Below are 25,232 nucleotides of genomic sequence, written 5' to 3' on the forward strand. Positions count from 1 at the left end.
ATGGTGCTGGACGGCCTTGCTCTGTATGGCGTTCGTCTCCGGAATCGTGAGCATGAGCGGCCTGCCCTGCGTTGCTCATTGTCACCGCCGAACACAGGCCGTCGCTCGTTCGCGGTGTCTGTGGCCTCCATGAGGAGACCCCGCAGCGCCGCGAAGCCTTAGGCCCAGCGTCCGAAGGAGCGGAGAGCTAAAAATCACGTCTGCTCGCTTCGAGCGCCCGCCGAAGAATCAGCAAGGGTGCTTCACAACCATTTCTAAACACATTCGGAAGCATTGCAAACGCATTCGCTCGCTGTATAGAAATTTTGCTGCCATCGAGTTTTGGTGGCCAATGGGCTGTGCATATTCCGCTCCAGAGGAACCGGTCTGTCGCGTAAGACCGACGACGACCCCATCGAGACCAACCACTACAGATCGATAGAATTCTGTAGTTAATACTGGGAAGCTGGTAGCGGCTGCAACTAATCATTCAAATTTCCTTTAAAAAGTCTTGTAAATTTGTAATTAACGAATTCGCTCCGGCATGACCCAGTGGTAATGAGGCGTGTAATAATGTATGGCTTAGCCAAGCCGTTAATCAAGAAAATATATTCTTTATTTGAGAACTGCCCAGACAGAGCTCAAGGTGTTGCCTTTGTCTGATCTCTGGCCATAACCCGACTATTTCTCATGGACGAGAGCGTTTTTGCGCGCTGTGCTTGCGGGAGTATCTGAAAACCAGCCCAAAGGCGTGTCCTTCTAGAAAAAATCAAATGACTTTCATTGCATAAAATTTTCATACATTTTCCTTTGATAAACCCACAAAATACGCGGGTGCCTGAAGTCGTTTTAGCGAAATCCATCTAGAAGCTCCACGTTTTTCGCTCCAAAGTTTTCGATCGCCCAACTTGATGCCTTTACTGCGGCTTTGCAACAATACATTGACGCTACCGCGTTTTCCTTATCCTTGTTTCTTATACATATGACCTTCTGAACTGCCTGTGACTCATTCTACGAGAATTCGAAACCCCTTTCACATGCTTCGGCCCCCGTTCCCTCTCTCTTTCAAGTCTCGTATCCACCCAACTCTTCTCCCGGCCGTGCCCTTTTCCACAAGTAGCGCGCTAAACCATTACAACGCGAAGCGCATTTGTTTAATTGTGATTTTACTCGCTTTCTCCTAGCAGTTTCCCCCGTGCGCAGCTACTCGCTTCGCCGTTCGTGCACCTTCCCTCCCAAGAGCTTCCTTTCTGCACCTTTCAGCTGGAAATTTTTTCTGGGGACACCTCCCCCCCTCCCGTCTTCCCTCCTGCCATTCGCGCAGTGCAATGCGTCACCACGACACATTCTTGACTAGACGGGTCTTGCCGTGGCCGGCATAGCTTCGCCCAACCGCACAACCAGCCCGACGAAAAAGCATGCACACTGGAGCGGGTACCGCTCGTAGTCTGCGCAAGCGAAAAGCCACATCTGATGCTATATGAGAGCTCTGAAGCGGTTTACTATCCTGGCCTGCAATATCTTATTTGTGAGTACTACAATTCTTTTAACTTGAGATATGTTCGGAAATGAATGTGGTTTGGGGAGTTAGTATTGCTTTTACTACATGCGGCTTTATTTCTTCTATCTGGAAAGGGGAACGAGACAAAGCATGAGGCCGACTTCTGTGTACCTACTCTCATTGCGAAATGTCTGGCTTGACGTCGTGCGCAGTGCAAATCTGCCCGGATGAATAACTTTATTTTTCGTCCTCGGTGCGATGAATTTACCAGACATTCGCTACTTTGTCGAACAGCGGGTTTGAATTCATCTGACCTGACATCCCATGTACTGAGGAATACGTTTTGTCATGTGCCGATTACGCAGGATAGGAATTATAACTGCTTAGTGTTCCACTGCAGACGAGTCGGTAAGGATATGTGTACTACTTCTGTACTGTTTCTCTGGCTTCAACACTTGCAGGCGTAATAGAAAATGCGCATTTTCCTATTGAAGCTTTTGCCCAAGCTTGTATGATGAAAAAAAAAAAGCATTACTCTGGAATCTCAGGTGGCTCTTTTTGTGTTGTTTTCAAGTCAGTTTCGAATCCCATATTACATGCATTTGAAGCGACTAAGATGAACAGTTGGATTAAGAAAAACAAAGGTGTCTTGAGTTTCTTGCGTCCAGCGTATTTATTCTTAACCCCATCCAAAGAAACAAAGTTTGTTCAAAACTTGTTTTCACGTCCATGTGAACGAGATGCTACAAACTATGCATCTTTACCTGAATAAAAAATGAGCTCTGAATATATAGATACATAGTTATGATAATTTATAGATACAGTCATGATATTAAAACAAAATAGTTCATTATTTACTTTCATTATCTCAACTTATTTTGGTCATTTCGAATAACCTTACTGCAGGTGCGACATGGCTTGTTCAACTAAAAATCAGCCATTTAGGACAAGCCAAACTAAAATTTCCTTTGTGGAACTAATGCGGTGTTAGACTTTACAAATTATCCTGTAAAATGTGTGTCGAGTGTCTTCATGCAGACTGTGCCTTACAAAATTCAGTGTTATTTAGTTTTTTCTGTGTCTCTCCTGTGACGGCCATATTAAGGCTCATCATGACATCATGCATCTCTTTCCAAGCTCGACGCATCGTGAGGTCACCGCGGAAGAGTTGGGTGAGGAATTTGTTTGAATGCAGTGCAAGAGCCTTCTTGCAAAAGTAGTTCGACAATTACTCCCGATATGACTGACCTGTTCACTGAAGGACCTCCCCGTTAAGCACTCTGTGGATGCCTTAGCTATGCCACAGCAGCTTGCCGAGCTGCGTTGCCCAACCTGGATCATCAGCACGCAGCAAACTTGAAAATAAATGATTTTCCCAGAGCCTCTGCCAGCATGCTCCTGGGTCCTCTTTTCATTTAATTTCAAGGGTGGCTGGTAGCATCGTAAGCCATCCTGCATGCGCGAAAAGTGTTATCTTTGTAACTAGATGCAACGAACAGGTCATTTTACCTGACTTCTTTGGCACCCCCATTTATGCATATTTACTAGGTTGAATGATACATCCTCAGTTCCAGTCACTGACCGCTGGGTTGCAATGTTGCATGAGCCACTTTTCAAAAGTAGGATACAAGTGTTTGAAAGCTGGATATCAATGTTTGAAATCTGGATATGCCAGCGTTTGAAAGATGGATACCAATTTTCGAAAGCTGGAAAGCCGGTCCGAGGCCTTTACTCGCCAATATCACGGAACGAACGCCAGGCCTACGTTGGCCGCTTGATCGGCCGAATGTTGGCCCAAAGCTGGCCTGGAAGTGCGGCCACTGTGTCAAAGTGGTAGCGCTTGCATAAATGCCAATGTAGGAGCGCCGTTCATTCCAATTGCTGCTAATGATCGCCCGGTGTTCGCCCAACACTGTTGTGCTGGCTTGGATGCGACGCACGTCCGCACCGCTGGCCGGTCTCGTAGAACCTCCTGTAAAGTAAGAATTCTAAGCGGACATAAAAGCTCAGAGTTCCATCGCGTTCCTGCTGCTGGTCCTTGGACCCAAGATATTAAACTTATTTTTGGAATATGGCGGAGTGCTAGACGCGCTATTGCACGGGTCGGCCCAGTATTGCACTGCCTCCGGAATTGGCCCGAGGCCTATGGACCTGTTAGCGCGCGGCGCCTTTTATTTCTATCTTTTCTCTCCTATCCTATCACTCTCGTACATCCAGCACGCGGCAGGGAGCGTGGCTCGGCTTGGGTCAGTAGGCAGGCCCGTGGACTTTCCTTTCTTTCTTCCTGTCAGCAACAACAGCAGCGTTCCTCGTCTACGGTAACTCAGGCGAGTGGCGATCATGTTACTATCCCAAGCAAAAAAAAAAAACGACAAAGGGCGCCAGGAAGCTGCGTAAGGTGTGGGTACGGGCTTGTTGGTAATGCATTGTAAGAAGAAAAGCGCGAGAAAAAAACACACGGACACAAACGCACATTCGTGTTTTTTTTTTGCGCTTTTCGTCTTACGGCGCTAGGAAGAATTTGCTGTTTATATTGCTTATTGCGCCAGGAAAAACCTACTGTTGAAACATCTTATTGACCAAAGTGGGCATGAATCAACAGATTCTCTTCAGTGACTATTGGAGATGGTAGCTCTTGCGTAGAGCGTAAAGTTTCGTAAAATTCCGGAACTTTTACCGGCGTCGCCAATTACCACTACCTGCCATGCATGGCTGATGTCAGTGCACATTAAAGAACCCCAGGTGGTCGAAATTTCCTGAGCCCTTCACTATACAGCGTTCGTCATATCCTGAGCCACTTTGGGATGTTAAACCCCCAGAAATCATATTCTGTAATGGAGCGCGCGTTTTAGACGCGAGAACGGAGGAAGGTGAGGAAGAAGATAAGCCAATGCGCCAGAGAGAAGTTTCGGCCTTGGTGACGCTTGACGTTGCGAAGGCCTATGACAGCGTGGAGCACACAGTCCTCATTAACAAGCTTGCTCAACTACAACCACCGCATTACCTCTACGCCTGGATTTGTGAATTTCTAAAAGATAGATTTTTCTTCTGTACAGACGGATCCTTTTGTTCTAATACCTATGGTCAATCAAGAGGTGTGCCGCAAGGCTCTGTTCTTTCTCCGCTGCTTTTCAACATATTAGTTCGGGACATCCCCATTCATCCTAACGTTACAGTTTATGTATACGCAGATGATATAGCTTTTTTCGCATCAGCAAATGATATTCATGTGCTCTACGGGTATTTGCAGGCATATCTGAATGCTCTTGAAGTCTGGTTGGACCAAATCAATTTATCACTTAATGTCAGCAAATGCGGCGTGCTGGTATTTCCACCCGACGCTCCTATGTACATCTCGCTAGCCTACCGCTCCACTCCAATTCCGCAGGTGGAGTCGGTTAAATACCTAGGTGTTACTTATGACCAAAATTTGGACTGGCGACACCATATTAAGAATAATGTTATTAAAGGGGAACGTGCACTGGGCCGTTTGACCCGAGTTGGCAATAAAAAGTTTGGCATGCGTCGTGACACGCTACTGTTGCTCTATAAGGCTTATATGAGACCGATTCTGGAATTTGGTTGCCCCTTGTTCTCTGGTAGCGCGAACTACAAGCTGCAGCCATTAGCCTTACTGGAAAGACGTGCCCTACGGCTATGCCTCGGGCTCCCAAAATCAGCTTCCAACGCTGTCCTTTATCTGGAAGCGCGTATCCCCAACCTCTATTCCCGCTTCCAACTTCTAACAGTGCGTACTTTCCTCAAGTCTTTTGACCCGGCCCCAGGCGTTAGTGTTCCAATTTTTGTATCCCAACCACACCTTTTTTTGACTAATCACTGGCCACGTTATCAGCTTCCGCAAGTTAGGTTCACGCAGAATCTGTTAGCTCCGCTTCAGGTTGATCTGATCTCCTTGCAACGAGTTGCTGACACGCAGGCTGATCCCGTCTTCTATTACGACTTTATTTTCCCGTCCCATGCGAAGCATATGCCCGCACATACCCTAAATGGTCTTCTTTCTGAACACCTACAGAATTTTCCACATCATACTGTTCTCTCCACTGATGCCTCCGGCAGCTGTGAGAAGGCGGCGATTGGCATATATTCGCAGGATCTAGATTGGAGCTACTCCGTTCGTATCCCTGATTATACTCCTATATTCTTCGCAGAGTTTTTGGCCATTGGTTTGGCTCTTCTCAAAATTCCCAGACATGTCGCACGGGTTCTTATTCTCACAGACTGCCTTTCAGTTATTGTCTCTCTCCAAAATTCGGAAAAATCTTTCTTGACTCGTTCACTTAGGTTTTTTGTTCCGAGCACAGTGCGCGAGATCCGTTTGGTCTGGGTACCTGGGCATTCAGGCGTCTATTTTAACGAGGTGGCTGATTTATTGGCAAGGTCAGCTCTCAGCGCACCTGTAATATATCCCGTCCCTCACCTCATTCTGTTAGCAGCTTCACGTTTCCAGCGGTTCCAACATATTTCAGCCACTTTGAGTGATCCGTTGCTGAATACCGTGGACTTTCAACACCTAAAGTACCCATGGAATATCCGGTGGTGTAAGTCAAGGCTTTGTGAAGTGTCCATGACGCTCCTGCGATGTAGAATCCCTCACTTAAACTTGTACTTATGCAGGTGCGGGTTCGCTGCGACAAACCTTTGTGTATCATGTGGGCAAGTTGAATCAATCGATCATTTTCTCCTCTCTTGCCGGCGGTTCGCGGTTCAGAGAAAGCAATATCTGGAGGTTCCTCTTTCGAGACTAGGACTGCCTGTCTCTTACAGTTCTTCTATCGTTCGGTGCGAGTGCCAAGGGATTCCCGTTAAGCAGTGTATGCGGCTACCTTCACGATTACATAAGTGCAACTAATCGATTATCCTGTTAGCTATACACAAAATTCTTTCGCATGTCCAAAAAGGCTAGATTGATTCTATTCCGGATGACTCATACCTCTTGAATTCATTTTATTTTTCCCAATTTTTTTTCATCTTGATTCAGTCTTCTGACGTTTCCTTCCCCGCGCAAATGCTTCATTGGCATTCTACCCTATACCTTGGCCAATCCCCCCACGTGGGTATGTGCCATATTACTTGAGGAGAAGAAGAAGAAGAAGAAGAATTTCAGCTCCTGAGGACGGGCATGCCAGCGCTGCACCTTGTGGACAGCCGCTACGCCTGGTTCATGGCGGCCATGTGTTTTTGGGTGCAAGTATGGAGCACCATCGTCTTCCGAAGCTCTGGCGTCCTCCTGGTCGGCCTCGTGGCCAACTTTGGCATCTCTCGCGAGGCCGCGGCTTGGCCCTTCGAGCTCTACACTACCACCAACTCGGCGCAGGGTAAGAAACTTGGCCCGTTATTGCTTGCATGCCTGTTTCGGCGGAAACCAAGATTTTCAATACGGAGGGACGCCACGAGGTCCGTGGCGTAATGCATGGAAAACGCTAAATTCGGATCGGCATTCCTGTAATCGGGATAAAAACATCTCATTTTTATTTGCAGAGAAACTTCACCGCTGAAGATGTCATCTTAGAAACATCGGCAGCTGGGAAGACATTGTAGTGGACACGCAGAATTGTCATTTGAGCAGTTGCATCGACATCCAAACTTTGCACTTTTTGGATTGGGATCTGTGGCGGCTGCCTAGCTCAACTTTAGACGTAGTGCCCTCAATTTCCTTAAAACAACAAAATAATTTGACGAAGATAAGCGTCATTTATGCGCTGGTAATTGTGCTTATTGCAGGCTTTGTCGCCGGTGTTCTTGTCCGGTACTGGGACACCCGAGTGCTGAATATGGGAGCCACACTCCTGGCGTCAGCGGGTGCCATAGGGTGCTTCGTTTGGAATGAGCCTACTGCCTACATTATACTGATTGGCTTCGGCTTTGGTAAGCCACCGCTAAAAAGACGTTTGCTTTTCATTTGGTGCCGTACGCAGCCTCTGAGAAATTTCTTGTTCATGTCACTTTAAAGGGACACTGAGGAGAAATTGAAGTTGGCTTGTATCCATAGAATACCAGCTCCTGATCACAAAAACGCCGCTCTTCCTGAAAACAAAGCTCTTGTAATGTAGAAAATAGCAAGAACCAAAATACAGGTATCGCCGCCACCACAGGCCAATCTCGCAAGTACAAGCGTGATGACTTCCTAGGACAAGAGGCGCCACCATGGAGGAACTTTCCTTACTTCATGGATGTCACAAATCTCTGAGGCTTGCAAAGGAAGGTAGCGCACCGCACCGCATAAGCCAGAAATCACGGAGTCTCCGTTTACGTCACGTTTCACGTCACTCCGTTCTGTGTCGCCATAAGAGTTCTCCGTGTCGTCATAAGAGTTCTCGAGTTTGAATCGGAGCGGTGGGAAAAAATTTTTCAACTTCGAATCCAAATTTCTTTGAAATAAATGCATCTTTCGCTCCCGGACAAGCGTCAACAAAGCCATGAAATGCCGAACTATCAGATATTGCTAACAAAAAAATTTTGATAGGGTTCTCCTCAGTGTCCCTTTAAATGCGTATCACTCTCGCCCTGCTGTCGGTGGACACGAAGCTGATGCTAAATGTCTGATCTTTCTTAGAAGACGTTCAGCCACTGCACGAGACCCTACAGCTATATAAAGGCGCAGGATCATTCCCTAAATTACGCTCGCAACCTGCCCAAAAACGTCACTAAAGGATGAGATGAGATACTTTTGATCCGTTGAGTCATAAGCGGTGAGGACGGTGTTGCCATGTGAAATATAATGCGCAGGAAGGGCAAACAAGTGTCTAGCACGGGCTCCTGATTATAAACTTCTCACACAGAACAAAAATGGAAGGCATACTTGTGCTGCACTACCTTGCATTTGCTAACCGTGGTATGCACGACGCAATGTAGAAGAACCATGACCCGGTGCTGTCGACTGCCGTGCTTGACCAGAAGTACTCCCGGGAAGGCCAGCTGGTTCCTTCCCTCATCTTTGTTATTGCCCTGTGTTTGTCTTGTGCTAGCGACGCAGGTTAGATGTAATAGGTGTGATGAGGTGAAAATACAGCCGATTGCGAATGGAAACGTTCATACTGGCAACAAGGAATGAAATGATTTTATCGCAGTGGGAAATAAGCCGAGTGATTGGCGTGTCTCATGTGCCTTTGGAGAACATTGGTATAGGCCTTCGTTCCGCAGCGGCTTCCTCTGTATCGAGAACGAAGATTACATGGATCACAAAGGCGATGGTGCTAAGTGCTAGTCCGCATGACGATGTCTAATATATATTTTATTGCCACCACTTTAAAGAGAGCCTCGTGAGTTAGTATTGTAGTTGGCGAAGCACGGCTTGAGGTATGCGGACTGAACTAATCAGAGCTGTAATTTCTGGAAGTTGGGTTCGTGATTAAACATCGTGGATTGGCAGGACAGGACACAAAGAACAGTAAACATGAGCAGACTCGCAAATGGCCTTTCATTCGAAGAAGCAGTACTAATATGATTTTTTGTTCAATTAGGAAGCATAGACCAAGTAAAGTTTCTTAGAATACGGAAATAAGGCAGCTGAACCGTCTCAAAGTGATCTCTTCTAAGTGGTCGAAACGACACTCTTTTGATAGAAAACAAGACAATTAAAGAGCAAAAACTGCAAATTGGATGCCAACAAATGAAAAAAAAAGTCAATTTTGCATGAGTAGAGGATAACGGCGTCCGAGCAGAATTCTAGGATCTTCAACTTTTTATTAAAAGGCATACCTGAGCAAAAGAACGATCATCTTAATATTCTTGGTGACATTGGAGAATTTATGCACATGCCTACTGCTGATGATGACATTCGGATACGTCATCGTGTGGCAACAAAGCACTGAGATGCTGTACCGAGTATTGTGAATAGGCACCGTTCCAAACATGATGAAGTGCTACAGAAAGCGAAAAAATTCAGGGGAACTTTGTTGACTTAAAGTGCGATGAGGCGAAAGCCTTTAGCGCGTTGTTGATGCTTGTGTCACTGATGTGTGGTCAAGATATTGATTATGTACACAATTGTTTGTGAATATTAAATGCTGGAGACACTGACGGGCGTTTGGAAGGCATCCGTCTGATTCGACACCTTTCCGCACTCTCCAGCGTCCTAGACAAGGAGAACAAGATATGCGTTGGCAGGAAGTAGCGTAGTTGTTAAGGCCGCTGTACGATCACTTTTTTTTCCGCATGCGCACGCGTCGTTGCGACAGTGCGCAAAGGCCGAACAATCGAGCGCCCGAATGCATCCGCCTGTGCACACGAAGTTGGTAAACTTCAACTTTTTGCCGCTCATGGTCGCATCACGCTATTAGCTGCTGTCCGGTGACGTAGCAGCGCAGTGGTGCCAGGCCGCGCCTCTGTCTGTCTGTCTGTCTGTCTGTCTGTCTGTCCGTCCGTCCGTCCGTCCGTCCGTCCGTCCGTCCGTCCGTCCGTCCGTCCGTCCGTCCGTCTGTCTGTCTGTCTGTCTGTCTGTCTGTCTGTCTGTCTGTCTGTCTGTCTGTCTGTCTGTCTGTCTGTCTGTCTGTCTGTCTGTCTGTCTGTCTGTCTGTCTGTCTGTCTGTCTGTCTGTCTGTCTGTCTGTCTGTCTGTCTGTCTGTCTGTCTGTCTGTCTGTCTGTCTGTCTGTCTGTCTGTCTGTCTGTCTGTCTGTCTGTTGCCAGGAAGAAAGAAAAGGAAAGTGCACAGGCCTGCCCACTGGCTCAAGCCGAGCCACAATCGCTAGATGTAGGAGAGTTGAAAGATGGGATAGAAAGACAGGATAGTAAAGTCGCGCGGTATAAAGACCAAGACCGATCCCGGAAGCAGTGCAATACCGGGCAAACCGGTGTCGGGAGTGAAGCATCCTTCAAACTCTCCGCCACATTTCAAAAATAAGTAAAATTGGGACCCGTATCAGATATTTTACGGGGTCCGGACCGATAGGCCGCGCCTCATCAGCAAGATGGCTGCCCGCGAAGCGGAGTGAGAAGCCAGGCCTAGTAGGTGGTAGCTGTGTCGAGAAACGCATAATATTGGCCGCATGTGACTACCATGAGTTTTGACCCCGACTTCGAGCTTCACCGTGTGCAACAGCAGCAAGCGCCAGTTTCCCCCAAATTGTTTTGTCGTCGTCTACACTGAGTTGACCGAGCGGCCTACAAACCTACGCTGTCTACGCCAGACGTAACAGTGCCGGTGTCGCAAAGTGTTTATTTGAAACCGTTTGCGATAGTTGCAAGTGTTGTTTATTCGCGCGAGCATATTTACGAACAGCAGCGAGAAGCAGCTCCCCAGGGTGAATTTCCTGTGCATACAGCAAGCCTCACAGCGCAGTGGCAAGTGTCAGTGTAGTGAAACTGATTGTAGTCGGAACGAGTGTTTTTGCGTCAGTCAGTGATATCGCCTGCAAGTATAATTATGTTTGAAAAGCTTACTACGCATGCCTCGTATTCCGAATGCTGGAATGAACAGCTGTACAGCAGATCCTGGTTCGAGTACACGCGTTTAAACAGAGTTTAAGAACTGCCGTGAGTGCGACGTGACGAAATGAACTTCGTGCTATGCAGCGAGTAGCATTCGTTGCAGTGGTTGCAGTGATTGCGAGCACAAGTCGTTGTGCTGCGGCGTAGCCATCACTGATATCGACTGTAGTTCGTGTGCACTGTGTTACACAATTGCCGTGAGTGCGACGAGACCATTCTGAATCTAGTTTTTTGCGTATGCGAAACGACCTCGGCTACACGGCCGTTGGGCTGTTTTCCGCCGGGACTACACAAGCGTCGCTAGCATTGTGCGGTATTGTGCTCCATAAAGTGCAATATGCGACTATGAGTGGGCTTATTACGATAGTATGCCGGTGGCACTGGAAATCTGTGTAAAGACATCAGTGTGCATGACAGCTCTCACATCTAGAGCGTCTTTTTTTTATTTCCTGCCGGCTAAGCGGGCCCATATCTGCAACAAATATTTGTGTGACAAATTGAATGAATCTAACTTCCCCTGCATGTGATCATGGTCTGATCCAAAGCAGTAGCGTTAAGTTTGGGTTGCAACAAGTTATCACCAGATCAGAAACGTTTATGTACAATCAAAAGCCATTGTCGCAACCCATTCACCGGTGTTTCACAATGCTAGAGTTTCTAATATGGGCCCACTAGCGCAGCTCTTTTTCATCAGCATTCCTTTGTAGCTGATGCCAAAAAAGAAAAAAGAACACAGCAGATGCTTATGCTTCTCAAAGCAAGCAACCCATACACAATTGTGCCTTATTAATATGAACACTTTGGTTTTCGATCAGAACTGTACATGCAGAGTTTTCCATAATAGCGATTTGGGATTAAAAATGAAAAGCATTTTCAGTAAACTGCTGTGATTACAATTTATTTTTCGCTTCGCAGTATGGAGTGAAGTTAGAGTTTAGACAAATGCTTGCAATATTAAGTGCATTATCATTGTTGCGATGGTTATTGGTAAAATGCAGTGCTCTCGAAGAGCTCCGTGAGCCATGACAATCGAGATAGAAACTGTACTCTTTGAATCAGCACCTGATCCCATATTTATTGTTGCTTTCTCTACGCTGCTGTCGCCGAGGTGCTCAACAGCTCGGCTGTATTGGTGCCGAACAGTTGTTAACTAGCGCTTCCTAAGTAAGCTGCACCAGCTTGTGTCGCATATTGCAATTTATGGAGCACAATACCGCACAATGCTAGCGACGCTTGTGTAGTCCCGGCGGAGAACAGCCCAACGGCCGTGTAGCCGCGGTCGTTTCGCATACGCAAAAAACTAGATTCAGAATGGTCTCGTCGCACTCACGGCAATTGTGTAACACAGTGCACACGAACTACTATCGATATCGGTGATGGCTACGCCGCAGCACAACTACTTGTGCTCGCGGTCACTGCAACCACTGCAACGAATGCTACTCGCTGCATAGCACAAAGTTCATTTCGTCACGTCGCACTCACGGCAGTTCTCAAACTCAGCACACACGCTTGCACTCGAACCAGCATCTGCTGTACAGCTATAAGTTCATTTCAGCATTCGGAATACGAGGCGTGCGTAGTAAGCCTTTCAAACATAATTATACTTGCAGGCGATATCACTGACTGACGCAAAAACACTCGTTCCGACTGCAATTAGTTTCACTACACTGACACTTGCCACCGTGCTGTGAAGCTTGCTGTATGCACAGGAGATTCACCCTGGGGAGCTGCTTCTCGCTGCTGTTCGTAAAGATGCGCGCGCGAATAAAGAACACTTGCAACTATCGCAAACGGTTTCAAATAAACACTTTGCGACACCGGCCCTGTTACGTCTGGCGTAGACAGCGTAGGTTTGTAGGCCGCTCGGTCAACTCAGTGTAGACGACGACAAAACAATTTGGGGGAAACTGGCGCTTGCTGCTGTTGCACCCGGTGAAGCTCGAAGTCGCTGTCAAAACTCATCACATGCGGCCAATATCATGCGTTTCTCGGCACAGCTACCACCAACTAGGCCTGGCTTCTTACTCCGCTTCGCGGGCGGCCATCTTGCTGATGAGGCGCGGCCTGGCACCGCTGCGCTGCTACGTCACGGAACAGCAGCCAATAGCGTGATGCGACCATCCGCTCGTGCGGGAAAAAGTTGAAGTTGAATCAACTTGTGCGCACAGGCGGATGCGTTCATGCGCTCCATTGTTCGACCCTTGCGCAGCCCTTGCGCACTGTCGCAACGATGCGTGCGCATGCGGAAAAAAAGTTATCGTACAGCGCCCTTTACCCGCCCTTACGCGTTTACCCGCTAACCGACGCATTCGGTGGAGGCATCGATGGGAGCCACTGAAACCCCCGCACAGTCAATGAATAAAGAAAAGAAACCTGTGATGTGGCTGGCAATCGAACCAGGGTCCTTGGGTTTGATGCGGAGTCACTATACCGCTCTGCAACGACGGCTGAAGGTTTAATCATGAATAAAGGCGCATCTAGTGAATGCACGGGATTCATATATGAACTTCTGATCCAGAAGACGCCACGCTTTCGCTACGCGTATCCTGGCCTAAGAGAGCTAGGCCATCAGCAATTCTTTTTCTTATCGTGTTGAAGAGCGTAACGGACCGATGGACGTTATCACGGCACTTACGTTGTAGCGACTTCCGGTTGGCGATGTAACGGACGGGCCGTGTCTCGGCCGGGAGTATGAGCCATTAAAGGCTTTCGCCTTAAAAGATTCGCATTTCGACCGAAGATCTCGGCGACTCGCCCAGCGCCCCACTTTTCATCAACGAGCATTTGGGCCCCATAGTCAAGCAGTTACTTGGAATGGCGGTATTAAAAAAGGTGGACCACAACCGAAGCTTTGTTTGTATCATAAACAGAAAGGTATTTGCAAAGGCAGATAGTCATCAGATGTTAATATCCGGCAAATACAGTACTTTGATAAGATCGCTTAAATGAAAATGGCAGAGCCCCCTTCTGATGTTAATGCCTTCGTTCGTTCCAATTATTATATAATGCGGACATGCTTTTACCTAAATATCCGTACTGCAAGACATAAAGAAGAAGAATTAGTAACCTTTTTAAATTATTTTGCTTTGACTTTGATGTGATCATGTTGACAGCGACATGGTACACCTCAAACGAATAAGTGTACAAACTTTCAGGTTATCAAAGCTTTTCCAGCCACCGATCACACAGAATCGGTGATGGAGTGGGAATTTTGGCAAAAATGGTTTGGGCTTCAAACTTATCGCAGAGTTCAGCTTTATAAAATGCAGATATTGAGTGTCTAACTTTGTTACAGGTGCTGTGTGATTTATCGGCCTCCTGATTCGGATTTTAATAATTTCATGGTTTGCCTCGAAAGCATTCCGGAGTTCGTGAACAAAAACAAGTTCAAAGTTATTCTTGGAGGAGATTTTAACATTGATATTTTTAAAATCTCGCCTCCTTAAGCAAAGTTCTTCACGATCTTGAAGCTATTGTGACAGAAACTGCGACCCGTGACAGTCCGCGCACGGAAAATTTAATCTATTTATCTCTAATATTGACGCAAGTCATGTGCATTCGGGTGTTCTGTGCAGTTATATTAGTGGCCATTTTCTGGTTTTCATGGTCACAGAAGACACTGATAAACTATTACGTGCGAAGAACCTCCCTTTACCATGCGGAATATTACGTACTTACACTTGACGCATTCCTAGCGACATCTCAAATATGAACTGTGATGATGTGTTCCACACTGAGGACGTCGATGCAGTCTACCAATCGTTCATTTCTTTCTTTAAATTGATTTATAAGCAACATTCGAACGAAAACACTGTAAGGATAAAGGGAAGGAATCGTAAATCATTGCTAAAACATATTAAGGCGATAGCCTTTAATGGCTCATACTCGCATCCGTCTCTTACATTTTAGGTCACGTGACCTAGGTCCACGTGCGCTTAAATCACGTGATCTCTCTGCCACTCTCGCGCCAGCTGCTCTTCTCCTCTGTCGTGAAATGAACTCAAGAGCGGCAAACTAAAATCAGTGCAATGAGTCGCAAACGGCTTTCGTCTTCCCGCACTTAAGAGATATCTAGGTGCCTCCAACGAATTTTTTAAAGGTGATAAAAAGAAAACAAAGGTGTTCAGGAAATTTGTGAGCACACAATCTTTTAGAGACTTGCCAATTATAAATGATACGGGAATAAAGTGCCTGTTCTTTTAGAGCACAGAAGAGCTTTTTTGCATGATCGATTCGAAGCTGTAATCCTAGGAGAAGCATTGGAGTTCTGGAATAAAATTTATTATTCATTCGGTCGTGCTTCAAATGTATCTTCTGCCAGTGAATTAATTTATGAAGGACACCACAAACAAGGATTAGAATTGGCTGAAACATTCAAGAACTTTTTCACACACATAATCGGTAATGTGGCATCCTGTGATACCATGGGGCTGATTATAAGACTTAATAATGATAGTGTTCTTGCAAAATTTGTCTTCTTTTTAACAGTGCCAACTAAGCTTATAATATACAATGTGCTGTTATTGCCCTCTGTAAGTTATTGTTTGTTTCTCTGGGGCAGTACTTCAAGAGAAACATATTGAGAAGCTATCTTGGCTACAAAAGAAAGCGATTCGTTTTAATGAAAATGCAGAATACTCAGCCCACAAAGAGGAGATTTTTCCCGCTCGAATATCATCACCGATTCTAAACAATATGAATGCTGTTTAGCCACAAGGTATAAAAACTGGCTTTATCATATCCATGATACCTTTCTTTATGTATGCAGTTTTAAAGGAAAAGATCCAATATACACTCATCGAAATGTTGAGCTTTGGTGCACCCCTGTTCACGCACAAAATACGGCCTAACATTCCAGTATTAATAAATAAGCTTTTGATGAATGTCTGTACTGACACCTGAGTATGCAAGACATTCGTGAGATGTGTTTAGGACTGTAATCTCATTTGTGTCATTTATGTTTTAGAATGCGTTTTTTTTTCTCGTGCATTTGTGAAATAGTGACTGCCACTCTTGACATGTTCCTTAGTGGCTCACTTATGCCGAGAAATTTAGCAGTATGTATGTACATCCTAAGTACCAAATGTTTTGTGCTTTTGTTTCCCACGCAAATCATATCTGTGTTCTTTTGTTCTTCTTTTGTGCGCGTGTCCTCTCATGCTGAAGCCCTGAATACGGGAGCTCAGGCTGCTTTAAGTGGAAATTGTTTCCGCTTCTTGCCTGTGCCAGCCGTCATCATTTTATTATTAAAATAAAACGATTGATTTAAAAAATTAAAAATCCTGTTACGGTAGCTCCTCTTTTATCTGTTCCGTGTCTCGTCCTGTCCCCCCACTCAGTTATACCATGAATGCGCATATCGCTACCACCGTGTCATCATTGAAGATGGCCAAAAAGTTGGACGAACTGGTAACCGTTCTCTGTGGATGAAAGAGCACGAGAACAGGACAAACGACGAAGGAAGAACGCGCACACATACAAGCGCTGGCGAAACGCAAGAGGTTTTTACGCGGTGGAGTTCGTATTTCAGCATCGCCTACTTGCGTTAGGAGAGTGCTCAAGAAGGAATTGGAGACGCATGGGAGAGACCATTGGTTCCGGGGCTCTGTGGCCCCTTAGAACGCCTTGCTCTGTAAATACCGTTGCTTTATACTCCTCCTCACTGGAACAAAAATTCGGCAAACCGAACACGATAGGGGAGGAGGAATAACACGCCACAAACTTACCAGTCTGGAATTCCCTCTTGTCGGTTTGTGGTGGTTATCCTAAAGAAGAACGCACGTATTTCACTCGTGGTCGTTCGAAACCCGCCGCGGTTGCTCAGTGGTTAGGGCGTTCGACTACTGATCCGGAGTTCCCGGGTTCGAACCCGACCGCGGCGGCTGCGTTTTTATGAAGGAAAAACGCTAAGGCGCCCATGTGCTGTGTGATTTAAGTGCACGTTAAAGATCCCCCGGTGGTCGAAATTATTCCGGAGCCCTTCACTACGGGCACCTCTTTCTTTCTTCTTTCACTCCCTCCTTTATCCCTCCCCATACGGCGCGGTTCAGGTGTCCAACGATATATGAGAGAGATACTGCGCCATTTCCTTTCCCCCCAAAAAACCAATTATTATTATTATGGTCGTTCGAACAATCACCACAGTTCCCATTCCCGCGCCTCCTTCCACCCCATATTGCTTTTGCGAGGGAAAGCTGGGCCGCCCGGTTTCTTAGCCTCCCCTAGCTGTGCCTGTTAGATGTGTTCTAGACCCTGTAGCTTCCACACTGACCTTCCAGGCTCCCGTGTATAATTCTAGAACAGCTCTTTTCAGAACCCGGAAGCGAATCATGTGCCCCGCCGCGGTGGCTCAGTGGTGAGGGCGCTCGACTACTGATCCGGAGTTCCCGGGTTCGAACCCGACCGCGGCGGCTGCGTTTTTATGGAGGAAAAACGCTAAGGCGCCCGTGTGCTGTGCGATGTCAGTGCACGTTAAAGATCCCCAGATGGTCGAAATTATTCCGGAGCCCTCCACTACGGACCTATTTGTTCCTCTCTTCTTTCACTCCCTCCTTTATCCCTTCCCTTACGGCGCAGTTCAGGTGTCCAACGATATATGAGACAGATACTGCGCCATTTCCTTTCCACCAAAAACCAATTATTATTATTATTAAGCGAATCATGTATCAGTGTTTCACTAACTCAGTCCTCCACTTCTTGCTTTCCTTCGGGAACCAAGCAGATTTCTGTCTCTCTGCTATCCTTTGTGCGAAACCACAGAGCGTCGCGCTCATGATGCTTCTCAACATTGCCCCGGAGGTAAAGTGGAGAGGCTGCAGTTGACGCACCATGGAGATGGCAGAAATGTTGGGAAGATGTGGCATAGTACTTGGCTCGTCTAATCGTGGGCAGGAAATGTGAATTCAGTGGAAACGCTACCACTGCTCTCGGGGAATACATCCAACGAATGCTTCTAAAGTTCCCAAAGCAGGCTAACACAGAACTTACATTTAAAGTAAATTTAAAACGTGAATGAAAAAAATATCACAAAAATTACTGACTGAGCAGACAGGGAAAAGTCGAGGCGCAGGTAGTGATTCCGAGTGAGCATCCGCGTTATCCGCAAAACACTAGTCAAAGCAATTAGGAACAGCGTCTTGACGGCTTTCTCATTATGGATGAAGTCCTCTTTAAGAAACTTGCATAAACTGTGGCGCATGTATTCTCGCTTGCTGTTTTTTAATTCAGAAACACCGCGGCGGCAGCGTTTTTATGGAGGAAAAACGCTAAGGAGCCGTGTGCTGTGCGATGTCAGTGCACGTTAAAGATCCCCAGGTGGTCGAAATTATTCCGGAGCCCTCCACTAAGGCACCTATTTCTTCCTTTCTTCTTTCACTCCCTCCTTTATCCCTTTCCTTATGGCGCGGTTCAGGTGTTCAACGATATATGAGACAGATACTGCGCCATTTCGTTTCCCCAAAAACCAATTATTATATTATTATTAATTCAGAAACACGCCGGTCCGCGGCGACGCAGGCACCGGCTCGGGCCTCATGGTGCCCACGAACGTGGTGGTGCTGAACCGCTACTTCGATAAGTACCGGGCTACAGCGAGTGGCTTGAACTTCTCCGGCGCCGCGCTGAGCAGCGTCCTCCTGCCGCCGATCATCCGTTGGTTGCTGGACGCGTACGGCCTGCAGGGCACCATGCTCATCGTGGGGGCGCTCGTGCTCAACGTGATGGCTGCCGCCATCGTGCTGCACTCGACGACCAGCCACCCGCGCGAGCCGCTGTGCCCGCTCGGGAGCACCGCCAGCAGCAGTGGCAGTGCGGGACCTGGTGGTGGTGCCGAGACACGCACCGCGGATAGCAGGACCCCCGTCACCGATCTCTACATCTCTACCGACGTGCTACTGTGGAAGAGCAGCACCGGGTCGTCTACGGCGCAGCACTTCGGACGCAAGCAGCGCCCGCGACGACGACCGGGGGTGAGGTGCCGTCGGAGCTCGGGTTCACTGCGGTTACGTGTCAGGAGAATTTTCTCTACCTGGCTTCCAAGGGATAATTCTATCATCACCTGTTCATTTGAGCTCATTGAAAGTGTAAAAAATATGCATACTATCATAACAACGTTTTCCTAGTACTTCCCACCCCCTGTGTAGTATCCCTTTCTGAGCTTGCAATGAATTGAGAATGAAATAAAATAAGAAACAGGACAATTTTTGGTACCCATGATGCCCGAAAGGGAATGCCGACGAGTTTTCAGGGAATTTTGAGAAGGCAAAAATTGCTTATTATAGGCATTACAAACTGGCTTGAAAAGTGCTGTCGCTAATGGGAGTGCGCCGTAAATGTCCCGTTGTCTGGCGAAAATAATACAAAAGAATTCTTTCATGTCGCGGCTCCTCTCGATGGTCTTTACGGTCGTCGCAGCACTGGGCGAAATTTCGAAGCGCTAACATCTGTAACAAGCACTACTTGGAAAACATTGCACTTTAGTCCTTGTTATTCCCGGTAAAGAGCAAGGAATAATGACAAAATTAGTACAAAAATTAGGGGCACCTAATTGCATTCCGTGTTTGGAATGCAGTAGCATTAAAGACTGAAGTCCACTCACCGCATATGCTAAGCCTGTGCAGCCACCGATACTCCATCTTCAGCGGCATTGTTTCATGGTTGCCCTCTTCGCTTGAAGGATTTCCCACTGCAGTAGACACACGCGGCTTTGATTCCAGCTCTATTGCAACCTCTTTAGCGGATCTAATTGACAAGTGTGCATACAACCAAGCTCACCTTCCAACTGACATCAAGCCTGCCACCGCCTGTCACGTAACGAGAACACCAGCCAAATGCCACCCGCCAGAGGACTGGAAAACTCGACCATGTCAGGTTGTCTCACGCCATCACACCTTTTCGACCAATCAGCGCTCGGTCATGCCACGTGCTCTCATGCCGTCATACACTGCATCGACCAATCGGCGAATTTTACAACAGAGAACGCCGGATGGCGCCAGGCTTTATCTCTCCTGCGACTGTTAATGCTATCGCATTAAAAGCGCTGAAATTATACAGGGCCCCCTGGATTGCCTCAAGAGAAGTGCCCAAAATAGACATTCATTCATTTATTCGTTCAAATTTACGGATTCGGCTCGGTTCGCTCGTGGCACAGCTCCAGAGAGGAACAGAAGCCAAAGCGTGCGGTGCTACTGGCGCTGGAAGGGCTGTGTTAACGCGTTTAGGTTGTGGCAGTGCAGCTGAAAAAAAAGTGCGTCTATTGTTACCCCCAGCATGATATGCTTCTCACTGGGCTTTCGCTCCTTAATGTAGCTTACAATGTCCTCGCCGAGCTTTTACGGCTGTTAAATGGGAGGCCTCACGCTGTCGTCTTCTTAGGGAGGCGCTATTTGGTGCACGTACACCAGCAAAAGAAACGCGCGTGGAGAGGGGAGGGAGGGGGTGATGAATAGTAGAAGTTTGCGCCGGACGGGGTTAATGCTGGTGCAACTAATTATACAACCTTTATCCTTAAATTTTCGAGACTGAGTCTATTTAAAAAAATGCGTTTAACATTGAAGTAGTTGCGCAGCACCCGTTCGAAATAGTCCCCCTTGCAGTCTAGACACAACTTCCAACGCTTCTTGAGGTCTTGGAAACAGTTGAGAAACGCATCTTTTGGCAGGGCTGTGAGCTCCTTTGTCGTGGCGTCTTGAATGGTCTCCAAGCTCCCCATCCAGCGACCTTTCAGGGCTCGCTTCACTCGAGGAAGCAGGAAAAAATCGCACAGGGAGAAGTCAGGCGAGTATGGCGGATGTTAAAGTACAGTAAGGCTGTGCTTGGCGAGGAACTTTGTCACGCTGAGAGTAGTGTGGCGGCCTTGCGTTATCGTGGAGAAGGCTGCATTGTCCAGATGCCAATAAGTCAGGGCGACGGCGTCGCAGTGCATCACGCATGTCTTGAAGCACGCGGATGTAAAACTCCTGATTCACAGTCTGCCCTTGTGGGACGAACTCGTGGTGTCTGACACCTCTGGCATCGAAAAAAAACTATCAGCATTGTCTTTGTTTCGGTCTTCTGTCGCTGCACATTCCTCGACGCTGGAGAGCTTGTGGACCGCCGTTCGGCGCTCTGCCTCTTTGCTTGAGGATCGCATTGAAAACAACATGTTTCGTCTTCAGCAATGATGCTGTCGACAAATGCAGCATCCTTCTCTGCCTCGGAGAGAAAATCAGCGCTCATTGATGCCCGCGTGTCCTTCTGGTCCTGTCTGATGGAGTGTGGCACAAGTCTGGCATTCAGCTTTCGTTTGCTCGAGTTCTCACGCAAAATTTGGTGGCATGTTGTATTACTAATGTCGAGAGCATCTGATAGCATGTGGACTGTAATGGTGCGGTCTTGCTGTAGGATTTCCCTGATCCGAGCCACCTTGTTTCTATTCCGAGATGTTGAATGGCGCCCTGCCTTGTGCCGTCTTCCACCGACGTTTTCCCTGAAACGAACCTCTTGTGCCACTCGAAAACTCGCGCCCGCGATAATGTCTCGTTGCCGTAAGCGTCACACAAGGAGATCATACGTCTGTGTAACTGTCTTGCTATGCTTCACACAGGATTTTATGTTTACACGATGTTCTAGGTGGACGTCCATCTCTCCACATTCACTCACGGTAGAATTCGCAGACGACTAGTGACAACGTATTATTCTGCATGTAGTGCCATCTAGCGGCTGGCACAGCAATTAACATAAATAGCTCTGTTTAGCCCGAAAAATGGCGCTACACATACATATGCACCAACATTCGTTTTGGGGGATAATTTCTAGAGAAGAAAATAAATCAGTCTCTAAACTTTATGGACAAAGGTTTTTTGGACAACTAGCCTTGTGCTCTTAGTCATTACGTATACTTGTCAATGAGTACTTCACCTGAACTGTACAGACAGTCGATGTACCTCATGTTCGCTGCTGTTCTGGATATTGCCATTGCGATTTCTTCATTCTTGTATTCTGAACATGCTGTCCGCTGCGCAGACGCTGGGTTTCCTATGGGAACCTATGTTCGTGGTTCTGATGCTGACGGGCATGGCTTACGGCTACGTGTTCAGCACCTACATCATTACCATCGTAGACCACGCAGTGGGCTCGGCGCAGGCATCCAGTGAGGACGGCGCCCTGCTCCTCTCGGCCATGGCCGCGGGTGACTTCTGCAGCCGCCTTATCACGGGGTACATTACCGACCACCGCTTCATTACCCGCGAGCAGTTGCTGATCGTCAACTTTGCCATTCAGGTAAACTTTTTGCTGGTCAATGTTTCAACATTATCCCGCAGATCAAGGTTTCTTTGCTGTAGTTGCAAGCTCAAGACTTCAATTCTGAGCACTATGTTCAGAGACTTCAGAAATTGGCTTAGCTCATGACCTCGTCATCCGGTTTATTAATTATCGCTGCCTTTAAGAAAATAATATTGAGGAAAATAGTGAAGGAAATTGGCTTTAGGATGTCGGTACAAGTAAAATTTTGTATTAAGTGCTAGCAGTGGGGATTTGATCTCTTATGTATGAATAGAAGAATGCGCTTAAATTTTACCACTTGCATGTAAGATACCGCAGCGTCAGCTTTCTGCGAAAAGGCCACCTTGAAACAAAGGTGCGGGGGACAAACGCAAAGAGAGATGAGCAAATGGGTGTCTGGATATTGAGGAAAGGAGAAGTTAGCAGATAGCAATGCTGTTCGCACATTTGGTCGGTCATATTTTCTTGCAGGGAAGACTCTGTGGATACTTTGCAGCTTGCATATATTCTTAATGTCTACCTGTAGATATACCTTAGTGCACGATCTTCCCAACGAACCACATGTAAGACTGGCTTTGGAATCTTCGGCTTTGGAATCTTCAGAGGCTGGCGGTTAACGAAGACGACGAGAAAGAGTTGAGTTGAGTGGTTGTAAGCTACCGGTGGGATTAGCCTTGCAGTTGCTGCCGGCAGTTGCTCCACCGTAGCGACACTTAAATAGAAATCACAGAAACACTGTCCGCAAAAACCCAAATAGACACTCCTGAGGTCACCATGTGGAGGCCCAATCCGTGTCCTGCAGGTAAAGTAGAAGAAGACGAGAAGCATCCCATCTACTCGACTGGCTCCCGCGCGGGAAAACAACGCCGAACGCTCCGAAGCTCAATCTGGACCAATCTCGGCAGCTCTTCTCCTCGGGTAGAAGCTCTGCTCTGCTGGGATCGATCGGCTAAGTTTCGGGTGGCTGGTTGTGGCCTTTTCTCTCTGCGTCTTTGCGCGGTAAGGCAGTAAGCCCGGGCTATGTCGACCCAGTCTCCCGGCCAAGGGAGCTCCCTCTGGACCGCTTCTCTGCCCCCTGATCTCCTGCCGTTGGAAGCTTTTTTTGTGCAGTGGTGTCGGCAGTATCCCTGTCGCACTGGTGCCTAAGGATGGTGGTGTAATCAAGATGAACAACTCTGGTGCTGTTCGGGCTGCTCTCCAGTAGGCGACTTCTCATTATGGGTGTATCTCAGAGGTACGCCAGTTTGGACGCGGCGGGATTCTGTGCAAATCGGCAGACCTCGCCTGTGTAAGAGATTTGCTAAACTCTTAATCCTTTGCCTCCCTTCGGGTAAGTTCCTTCATCCCTTCACATCTGGCGTGCACGAAAGGTATTGTACGAGACGTAGACTCTTCCCTGTCTCCGGCAGAGACTCTTGAGCTTCTGTCGGTTGCAGGTGTTGTTGCTGTGCACCGCTGTAGCCGGGATGTAAACAACTTGCGGATGTCCACTGAATCTGTAATTGCTACCTTTGCCGGCACTTCCTGCCCATCTGAAATCAAGGCATGGCTTCTAATTTTTCGGGTAGACTCGTTATCATCTCGGCCTCTGCAGTGTAACAACTGCTGGCGCTATGGACATAGCGCCGGCGGTTGCAAATCCAACTTGAGGTGTTGCAACTGTGGGGATGGTCATTCAACGAGCACCTGCACTGAGAAGAATGAGAAGTGTTGGCTTTCATGTGGTGCCCACTGTGCAAACTACTCAAATTGTCTCCCTCTCGAGCTCAGGAAATCCAAATTCTGGAGATAATTGACAGAAAACGCTGTGCGCGCCGTGACGCTATTTCAGAGGTCAAAGAACGTGCCCACGGTTATGCCGGTGTGACCGCTCGGCAAGGTGTCATGTTAGACTCAACGCTGTCCCAGGCAATTGCGGCTGCTGTGGAAGCTTCCATGTCTAAAATGGTAGAAAAGATTGTCGCAAGTGTGTTGGAGTGCCTTACAAGCGTTCTAGCGACTGAGCTTACACATGCTGTGCAAGCCGGTTTGGCACCTCTTTCGACAGCAATTCCCTCTCCTCTTATCCGGTCTACAATTCCAGTAGCATCACAGCCCCAGGAACAAGCTTCTGCCCCTGGTCAACACCTATCGGGAACTCCGAGACGCACATCTCGTCAACCAATATACGCGCCTATCACAAACGCCATCCGGTCGCCACATTCTTGACCGACTCCACATCCAACACATCATCACCTTTGAGAAACGGGCACGAGCGCCAGAACCCTGGAGACGCGCCCTCAGGGTCCGACCCATTCCCCGCAACATGTCACACTCTGACCACAATGGCCGTCGCCAGGCGCGTGCGGAAGCACTGGAGCGACATTATGGTCGACAACACGTGTACTACGTGGACATTGCCGGTCCCCGCCGTGGGGGGCGGTTCACCGCAGCAGTGGTCCACGACAACACCACAGTGGCAGGACTCACTTTCCGCGCCTACAGCGCAACACACGCGGAGGAAATCGCGATTGCGCTCGCACTCTCCCTCCCACAAGTGAAACACATCATTACCGACTCGAAGGGGGCCTGTCGGAACCATGAGCTTGGTTGGATACCTCCTCTCGCCTGGCGAATCCTACAAAATTACTATCGGTCCAGCGACCCTCCAAATTGCAACCTCATCTGGGCTCCCGGCCACCAGGGACTCCAGGGCAATTAGTTAGCCGATCAGGTGGCCCGCGCGCTCTCTCCCCGGACACTCACACTTGCTCAGGAAGCCTACTACGAGCCTACCCAATATCTATTTACACTCAAAGGCATCACTACATATTATAAGGACAGTCATTGTCGCTTTCCGGAACTCTGTAAGGGTCTCCGGATAGCAGACGAACGGCTTCTTCTCAAAATTTTTACAAATACAATGTTGTGCCCGGCAGTATTGAAACATTTCAATTCAGAATTTGATGGTGGCTGCAGGCTGTGTGGAGCGACGTTCTCGGACGTTTTCCATATAGTCTGGGCCTGCCCTTCCAATCCCCACCCTTCCCAATTATTCATCTC

General features: G+C 47.7%; 1 protein-coding gene across 1 annotated transcript in view; it reads left to right on the plus strand.

Moving 5' to 3' along the window:
• The first annotated feature begins 6,620 nt into the window (after nucleotides 1-6,620).
• The window catches only part of LOC144103271 (monocarboxylate transporter 12-like), a 38,422-nt gene continuing 19,810 nt past the window's right edge, over nucleotides 6,621-25,232 (plus strand). Inside the window, exons 1-4 of the mRNA XM_077636035.1 lie at nucleotides 6,621-6,816; nucleotides 7,223-7,366; nucleotides 18,444-18,895; nucleotides 21,930-22,187. Of these exons, the coding sequence (XP_077492161.1) occupies nucleotides 6,621-6,816; nucleotides 7,223-7,366; nucleotides 18,444-18,895; nucleotides 21,930-22,187 (1,050 nt within the window). The remainder of the gene's footprint in view (nucleotides 6,817-7,222; nucleotides 7,367-18,443; nucleotides 18,896-21,929; nucleotides 22,188-25,232) is intronic.

Source organism: Amblyomma americanum, chromosome 9, assembly GCF_052857255.1.
Source record: "Amblyomma americanum isolate KBUSLIRL-KWMA chromosome 9, ASM5285725v1, whole genome shotgun sequence".
Lineage (NCBI taxonomy): Eukaryota > Metazoa > Arthropoda > Arachnida > Ixodida > Ixodidae > Amblyomma > Amblyomma americanum.